We start from the raw sequence: 9,712 nt of genomic DNA on the forward strand, positions 1-9,712 counted from the left end.
GTGTAGCCCTGCGATAGACTGGTGACCTGTCCAGGGTGTCTCCTGCCTTCACCCTAAGTCAGCTGGGATAGACTCCAGCCCCCCTGCGACCCCAGTGAGGATTAAGCGGCGTATAGATAATGGATGGATGGATGTTAGTTTTTCTCTATGAAACAGCAACAACAAACCATCAGATGCTGAAGTCCTGTCAGAGAAACGATAAGTTCTATTTAAAGAAAAAGTTTTGAACTGAGCCATGTTGGTTTTTCAGATGTCATGTTGTGGCTGATAGATGCGTGGGTTTGTTTTTAGGAGTTAAAACCAAACTAACTACTGAAGCGTTAATGCTGAGATCAAATGACTGATATTTATCTGGACCTTTTCTTCAGGAAAACTACGGTCATGAGCAAATATTTAAACATTAACGCTGAGCCCAAAAAACAAATAGACACACACAGGAAAACTCAGGCCTGTGTAAAGCTGCCGTTAACTCAATTTTAACTTCGCTCCATTTCTCATGTGGCTTCTGTTCGACGTAAAGAGCTCCTCCTCATCTGCAGTTTGGTTGAGCGCTTTCATCACCTGCCTCTCTCTCTCTCTCTTTTGTGTTGCCTTGCTTTATCACGATGTAACTAGGGGTGGAGTGGAGGGCCTTCAGGCACAGGGGACAGTAGGGTAGATGGGGTCTCCCAGGATAAATCACCAGAGATAAAGAGTCAGACGGGGTCTCAGGAGATCTATCGGTGGCTGAAAGTGCAGCAGTAGCCAGAGAGCTGGGCGGTATTTCAGTCCGGTGACGGGTAAAGTTTTCTGCTGAGGGCTGAAGTGACCTAAGGACAAGAGGGTCGGTTGAAGAAGGTGGCCCTCTTATGATGCTGATTACTTCCACGTTGTCTTATATTCTGTCACTGCACCACTCTTCTTCTCTCTCATTTTTTTTTTCTCTGTCATGTATCTGCTATATGGATAAATTGTGACAAGTGTTCTGTAATATCAAATCTCATCATACTACTACATACACATACTGGTGCCTGCCTTTGCATTTATAGCAGGATTAGGCCACTTCACCATTTCCACTGAGAGATGTGATTAAATTCTAGCCTCATATGACCCTTACTCACTTGGCTACCAAGCCTCAAAAGCCAGGAGGACAAAATGTACCCAGTTCTCCAATAGCGTCGTATCGCTGGAGCTGCAGTGATTAACTGACTGATGGATTAGTTGTCAACTATTTGTCACCAAGCGTTTGGATAACTGATTAGTTTGTTTTTTTTAAAGAAGAAAAAGCCAAAATCCTCTGATTTCAGCTTCTTAAATGTAAATATTTTCTGGTTTCTTTACCCCTCTATGAAGGTAAACTGAATATCTTCTGGTTGTGGACAAACATATTTTATTTATTTATGTATGTGTATATGTATATATGTTTAAATTATTATTTATTTTTACATTTTAGACACCAACCAGCTAATTTACAGAATATTCGACACATTATTCGACATCATTTTTGCTTGTAGCTGTGTGTGTCGTCCAGTGGTTCTTGATCAAATCTAAAAACATAATAATAATGGCAATAAATATGCATCATCTTGAAATGTGACATGGCTTTTTATGCACCTTACAAATGACTTGAAAACTTTAGTGGGTCTCTCTTAGTGGGTCTTAAGTCAGAATCATTAAGTTAATTAGTGCTGAGAGTGTCCTAAAGAGATTTAAACCCTTATTCTAGTTTTGTTCTCTTTTAATAGTTTTTTTATTCTGTCATATTTACATGTTCCAGAGAGGATGGACCACCTGCCTGATAATAACTCCAGGTACAAAGACGTCGAATACTGGGATGAAAGATACAAGACGGAGCAGTGCTATGACTGGTTGGGGAGCTTCTCCAAATTCCAGCACCTTCTGGAAAAATTCGTCCAGAAAGAAGACTCCATCCTGATACTAGGTTCGTAGTTTTATTCCTATTTTATCTGTCCTTTCTTTGGAGATCTGTTCTCTTCTTCTTCTTCTCTCTGACACCTTTTGTGGGAGAAACTAAGGGTCAGAGCTGGTGATTACAGTTACAAAGGTCCCTGGTTTGAGTCCCGTGCCTGCATCGCGTGTCAAAAATCATCTCCAACCCCCGTTTATTGTCACCTCTCCACTGTCTGCTGTCAGATAAAGAGAAAAATCCCTGCCACCGTTTGTCATTCTGACTGCCACATGTCATCACCACGCTTGTCATTATTGTCATTATGATCATTAATGCTGCCATTAAATCTTTCCAGACAGTCATTTGTATAGAATCGCGTGTTGGTGTGATGAACAGGGCTTGAATACTGTGATGTAAGAAAGTATTAACACATTTGATTTTTTTGCTGAAGACATCTGCTGCATAGTATTTTATTTTTTTATTTATGATTCAGTCTTAATTAGACCTGAATATTGTTTGAAAATGTTTTGCACCATCTTTTGCATTTCATACTAACTGCTTTTGTCTCAAGAACCTGTTTTATTTAACATTTCAAGTGTTACATTTTACATAAAAACCATCAGCAATAGGAGCATTTTGCTGAAAGAAATGCAAAATTATGATAATTTTGTCATTAATTGTCTCACCACTATTGTACATTCATGTCATCATGCAGTGTGATGCACTGCAGAAGCTTCATAATGAATAAGGAGCAGACGATCTGATGTTGTGCATACTATTGTTGCTATTGTTGGTTGATACCAGATATACAGTACGCAAAGACAAACAAGTCTGCACAGGAGATCTTTGCTCCCTAACCCTCTGTGTTTCTTTGCACTTCTCACATTTGTACTCACCGTGGGCTTGCTTTTCTCTGCAATATAAAATCCTGCACCTGTATGGAAACCACTCAACCATCGCTGGAGGTGCAGAGAACACAAAAATATCTTTTGTGCGACAGTTAAGAATCCAACGATTCTTTCTGTTTTTACAGTTTCTGGTTCCGATAAATGGTGTAATTATAGCGATTTTTTAAAAAAGATGGCACTCCTTTCAAACCTGCCAGTGGGGTTTAGGGTTCAGAGGGTTAAGAAGGAAGCTAAATTGTTTTGTTGTTCTGTTGTGACATAATAAGAGGCGATCCAGGTGCCTCTTTTCCCCCCATTACTGTTGCAGCAAATGTCTTTCTCTAGAAAAATGTCTAGGAGGTACCAGCTAGTAATTGCTTTACTTTTAAGGACAAACTGGACTGAATATTTATGTCGCAGTGACGCCATATGCCAGCATATATTGTGATAGAAAAGACCACAATCAGATGATGCACTAAATGCTAAATGAAAGTGTTTGGTAGCTTTTTGTTATGGAAACTTTTTATTTAGGATAAAGTTGTGTGGTTCATTACCCAGTTCTGCTTTTTTTTAATTTTATTTTTTTTTATTGTACGATGTTTGACTATATTTCCTAAGTTGTTTCTTCTGCACATTGTTCCAAGTCATTCAACACATCCTATATTCCAGAGTGTTATTTAGCCTTCATTAGTAATAGAAGCAACATTCATTTGCTCACCAGGATGAGTTGAATCCTTTCTGCAAATGCCCACAAGGTGTCACCGTTGCATTAAGCGATATCCTTTGTGTTCGCCACTGTACCTGCAGTACAATGTTTAATGACCCTGCTGCTCTGCAAAACGTGCTACCAAACAACACAGGAATCGTGAGGGCTGTGTTTTGACAGGAGATTCGACGTGCATGGGACTCTGAGCTGCAGAAAACACGAAGCACGTGGCTTGAGATTGTCGCTATGGGCACACGTTGTTTGTTGCTTCCGTGTTGTTGTGATATTTGACACAATCGTAACATTTTATTAGTTGCATTTGCATATCATTGTTATTTGCTTACTAGCTCAGAGCTACGTATCTCACTCTGCATTGAAGTAATTCTTAATTTAATTGTTTTTTTTTATGTAAACATGATCAGAGCAAGCGTTTTGTTTCCTGTGGTCGATGCTGCACACTTTGATGTTATCACTTTTGTAGGTTGTAATAATAAGATTTTTACTAAGGAAAGATTCTGGACACTTAAAAGGATATTTTAATTATTTTTTTATTTTTCTTAATTATCATTTAGAGTAGTTGTAGGAGGAAGCCAATATGCTGAAACGCCTGCTTTGAAGTCTTTTGTTGTTTGCTTGTTATTCCTCTCCAGAAGCACAGAGGGCTACGGTGGTCTGTTTCTTTCTGATGGAAGCCTTGTTTATGCATGCGCAGTGGTGTTTGTGTGTGTCAGGAGGTTTGTTAAATTTGTGTCAGGGAGTGACAGGGGCTTTCTACTATGTGTGTGTGTTCGGGGGGAATGGGACAAGTGTGGTTCCCAAAAGTTGGCTATTCTTTTCTCTTTTCCTGCAAGACCACCGCAAAAAAAAAAATGCATGCAACTTTATTACACCTGCAGGGTTTAATCTGGATGTTGATGGTTTGCACCCTTGCTGGTTAAAAACTGAAGCGGTAAGTTCTGACAGACGGACGGACGGACTCGGATAGTGTGCAGCCTCACTTTTTCAGTGTGCGTCATAGGCACACCTACAGCAGAGGCGTGAGTGGGCTCAGAGACTCTGGAGTCTGATATATAAAACATCTTCTCCTGCTTCTCTCCTGCATTACACTGCAGCAGGCAACGCAAGGGCAGGCCACTTTCTGCACATTGATTTAAGCCCAAAGGAGAGGGCCATTATATCGCTTGAGAGCTTTCATCTAGAAGGGCATCTCTCTCTCTCTCTCTCTCTCTGGCTAAATTGTGGAATCACGCATTCCTGTGACCTGCACGTGTCGGTGTCTTCTCCAGCAACACGCATGCACAGAGGGGGAGCTATACAGAGAAGCATATCGTAAAGATGCGCGAACCGTCACGTGCCGTATAGACGCGAAGAGTTCTCGAAAGCACTTCGCTACCGCCTGCGCATACACTCGTTTGTCAGGCCCGTGCATCCAGAGAGACTATCGACGATGAGATGACACAAGAAATTAGCGTCACTATCGAGGGACCGGGGCATAACTGTACAGAGGGGGGGGAGGGAAAAGACTTGAAGAAAAGACTTGAGGCGCCACGGTGCTGTTTGTGTGTGTGTTGATGGAGGAAAGAGAGATGGAGGGGGGGTAAATAACTAATCAGGTTTGGGGCCGCTCGGCTGTCTCAGATGGAGGTCATTTCCATTAAGATAATCTGTACAGCACAGAGGGAGAAAAGAGGGAAAAGGGAGGGAGGGCTGCATGGATGAGGAGAGTTCTCGAATGTTGTGCTGCGTCTTGATGGCACTTTTAATGTCGTTCTCCTTCCACGGATTTGTTTTACTTTGCTTCTCTCTTTATCTGTACAGTCTAATAATGCATCTTGCTGTTTATCTGTCAGCCTCCATTTCCCTGTTTTCTCCTGCTTCACCAAGTTTCTGCCTCCTACCTCCTCATTACCCTACTTCTGCCTTTTGATATTAGTCTAGTTTGTCGTGATCGCCTTTTCAGCAGTTGCCATATACGGTCCTGTATAACAGCACATTTGTGATAATCTGGAATTACATGAGGTAGTGCAAGCATGATGTGGATAAGAACTTTCCAGCATTTCACAGACTCTGCACCAAAGTTTGCTCAGCTGTGACTCTGCTACATGCGCTGCAGACACTGTTGTAAACGATAGAGGTGAAGCTGCTCTGCTGGACAAACTGTATGATAACGGTGCTTCTAAATTACCCCCAAGTATCTCTTTCTGTATGTTCTGTCAAGGAAGGTTTTCACATCGGCGTATACACTGATAGTAACGAATGATCTGTGCTAGCCCACTGCTGGATCAGTCTGGCTCTACTTTAAAATGCACAGATAGGTGACAATTTAAAGGAAATCTGACCTCTTGACCTCCACAGTGAGAGGATTCTGTGGCTGTGTTAGCCTTCAGTGCGATTTTTGCTTGAAAGGTTTGGGTTCAGTCACACCCTCATAGAAGAGTCACTGCAAGTCAATAAAAAGTGGATCTGACTGGCCACCTTAATGCTGTGATGAAACATTTCCATCCTGATAGGAGGGGTCTCTCCATCCATAGAGAACATGAAAATGATGTGAACCTTTCATAGACACCAGATTTCAATACAGTTTAACATCTGTGGGAGATTCTGGATTTTGATTGCGTTCAACAGCGCCATCATCACAACATCAAACGAGGGAATATGTTTTGTAAGAATGATGTTCATCCCTCCAGTAGAGTTTTAAAGACTTAGATCAGGGGTGTCAATCTCAAAAACACAGAGGGCCAAAATTTAAAACCTGAACAAAGTCGCGGGCCAACATTGAACATATGGACCGAAACAAATTTTACTTTAACATTGAATATGGAACAAGCAACGCTTATTACCATACATTATATATAAGTTAATAGTGGAGACATGCAAAATCAAATAATAAATAAAAAAACACATCAATGGCACAGTGACAGTTGTAGTGTGAAGTCGCTATGCCTACTGTCACAGAGGAGAGGGAGTTTCTGGGTCCTGTACTGATCGACGCGCCAAAACAACAACAGGGCATTATGGGATTTGTAGTATTAGCGGTGAATGCGCTGTACAGTATAATACCGGGGGCAGCTCTAGTAGTCATTTGGTATTGTCTCCGCGGGCCAAATGTAATTACAAAGCGGGCGAAATTTGGCCCGCGGGCCAGAGTTTGACACCTCTGACTTAGAGAATCAAGATTCTTTGCAGCTGTTTTGGAGGCACAAGTCGGTTTTCGCTTATGTTCTGTAACTCCTGCCTTCTACAACGCATTGGCCGACATGTTCCATCATTATGCTGTATAACATGTATAATGTTCTGCTCCTGTAAATACTCATAATCTGCAGAGAAAGTCCTCCTAACAAACAGTTTTCACTGCTTGCCACATTGCCCATATACATAATATATTTATGGCCTTTTACATTTTTAGCAGGAACAACAGGGTTTTGGGCCGATAAAGACAGAAAGTATTAAGAGGCAAACTCACATTTTTATGGTTTTGCTTTTCATGACAAAAAAAATACTTTAACAAGTGTTCCAGGAAGCATTTTTAATTTCTCTGAAAATTGTTAAAAGCAGATATATTAAAAATGTGTTTTCCAACCAGCCCTGTACCTGTGTTCCTTCAGTTTAGCTGTCAATAGTTTCTGCACATTCTCACCTTTTCACTTTCTCGGCATCACGAGCGTTTACCTTCCCGAAAAGTACAGAACTTTTACGTAAGGACGGATACTCAAAATACAGTATCGATCCTCTGATCCCTCATGATCAACAAGGTGGTAAACTCATTCATAATAGCAGATCCTGTTTAGAAGTCACACTGCCCACTGAGACACCCACTTCAAGCACACCGACGTTCAGTCAGCGTTGTTTGTAATAATGCAGAGTGTTGCTCATTTATCGACTAGAGCGTAGAAATATTTCTCAGAATAATGATAAAAAAAAGGCACTGCTGACAATTAGCACAAATCGTGGAGTGTGCCGGATTATGAAAAGACCTGCAGTTATGAAACAAGGCTGTGGGAAGATATCACAGGCACATTCCAGTTTGTAAGCTGAACCTAAACCCCAGCTTTAATAAGAACATTATTTTTAAAACCGCTGTGTGTGTCCTGTATGGCCTCATATTATTTTTGCTCATTACTGCTGGGTAAGCTGAAGGCCTTGAGGGGGGGATGTGTGTCACAGCGTTGCGTCAAGCAGTCCCTCGAACCTCCATCTGACCGCTGTGAGAGTTAGCAACATTACCGAGCATTAGCAGTGATCAGCTCGCGCACGGTCCAGTTCCTGCCTGCACACACAGCTCCTTCTTTTCTGGCCTGCTCCGGGCTGCTGCCAGTGATGTAATGACCCCACGTCTCCAAGCGGTCAGCGCTCATGGCTCGTTCCCCAAGGCGAGGGGTGATGATGTAATGGCTCTTTTATCCTGCAGTGTGTGTAGCTGAGATGCATGTGTGTGTGTGTGTGTGTGTGTGTGTTTGTGCTGGTGTCCCAAGAGCATCTATGTTCAGTGCAGCTGATACCGAGAAAAGTGACGTAAAATCTTCACGATGAGACCAAGAAGTGCCTTTCAGGGTCCGCGAGGATGCTAGAACATGAGTAGGTGCGTTTTAGCGTCAATGAATAATTGAATAATTTTCAGATGGAGTACCTGGTAAACAGGGGAATACCCAGAATCGCCAAAGCTTTCTCAGAACAAACACATACAAACACAAAAATGAGTGGCATATTTATGGACTTCCCCTATTTCGATGATTGATTTTTAAAAAAAAATCATTTTAGTGACTCTTCAAGCAAATGCACTGCCTATAAATATCATTCACATCCCTTGTTGTTGTTTTTTTTAAACATTGAGTCATGATCAATATAATCTGACTTTTCTGACATGAATTTACAAAAAAAGACTCTTTCATGTCAAAGTGCAAACAGATTTTTACTAAGTAGTGTTAAATTGATTTAAAATCTAAAACTAGGAATGCACAATATATCGATAACTACGTCGGTATCGGCTGATATTAGTGTTTTTTCCCGTATTTCGGTATCGGTCCAATGAGCAAATTTAGCCGATGTGAAAAACAGATGGTTGTCTAGCATTAGCGCCTTCGTCTCTACATTTGCTGCTGTTTCACAGATGTTTTTACTTAAATGATCCTGGACTTGAACATTAAATATCTTAAAATATGTTTAAAAATGTTTTACTTTTGTATTAAAGAAGACTATGTGGTCTAATTTGGTTTGGGCTTCTTTGGAATAGTTCTCACAGTGCTTACTTTGAATATCGATATCGGCAATATCCGAAATCTTAAGATCAGAAATTTTAATTTTGTGCATCACTATATAAAACCTACAATACGTGATTGAATTTCTGATAAGTTTTGCTTTGATAAACTGCAAAACTGCTGTCGAAGCTTTTTCTTATACACTCATTAGCTTTTGGTGACGGTTTCAACTGCTTTATTTTAGCAAATGACATATAAAAACTGTAAAAGCCAGTAAGAGCCTGTGAGTTTTTTGCTTGTCATCAGCCTGAGCATCATTGACCGTCACATGCTGGATCCTGCAGCTCCTCTGGGTGATGTAAGTGGTGTTTATTGGCAAAGGAATAAAGAAAGACCACAAGCGTGATTGTTCAGGCAGCTGCTGTGTAACTATGTTTGACCCACTGCCTTGACTACAATGATGTTATGCCTTTTTTAAGAACGCTACTACACTCCAGCAACAATGCGGCCTCTTAAAGCCTGTGTTCCGTCGCCCTCTCGGCCTTTAACCTCTCATTCCTCACAGACGTCTCCTTCTCTCCCTCCTTCGTCACATCCTTCTATCAGCTCAGACTCCTCCTCATTTTCTCCATCTCTTTTTCCTCGTCACCCATCGCCTCCCTTGCCCTCCCTTGCGCCTGTTTGTCAGTATTTGGTATCAAAGATGTCCACCTGTGTGCCCGGAGCCAGTCCAGCTATATATAGCTGGAGCAGAGGTGTTTACAGCAGTGCTGGGAGCTTTGGGAGCTGCACTTTTCACAGCAGAATCCAACTAACTGCTTGTAGGCCATTATGTTGAGCTACGATTCATTCAGAAATCGGCATCCCACTAGAGGTTTGCACATTTCGAGGGGATGCTATCAGTCACTGCGGCTGCTTCATCCCTGTTATGTAGCATTTTAGGCCAACGGTCTGTGCTCGTGTGTCCTTATCAGCACTGGAGTGTACTGGAAATTGTTGACTCTATCAACATACTTGATGCTTAATCCTCTTTGAA

The 9,712-nt window shown here is 41.5% G+C and overlaps 1 protein-coding gene across 1 annotated transcript in view; it reads left to right on the forward strand.

The window, feature by feature from the left end:
- The window catches only part of ece2a (endothelin converting enzyme 2a), a 108,312-nt gene that overhangs the window by 1,077 nt on the left and 97,523 nt on the right, over window positions 1-9,712 (forward strand). The window contains exon 2 of the mRNA XM_008281211.1: window positions 1,757-1,921. Coding sequence (XP_008279433.1) covers window positions 1,762-1,921 — 160 coding nt within the window. The 5' untranslated portion in view covers window positions 1,757-1,761. The remainder of the gene's footprint in view (window positions 1-1,756; window positions 1,922-9,712) is intronic.

This window comes from Stegastes partitus, unplaced genomic scaffold (genome assembly GCF_000690725.1).
Source record: "Stegastes partitus isolate 25-593 unplaced genomic scaffold, Stegastes_partitus-1.0.2 Scaffold226, whole genome shotgun sequence".
NCBI classification, from domain to species: Eukaryota; Metazoa; Chordata; class Actinopteri; family Pomacentridae; genus Stegastes; species Stegastes partitus.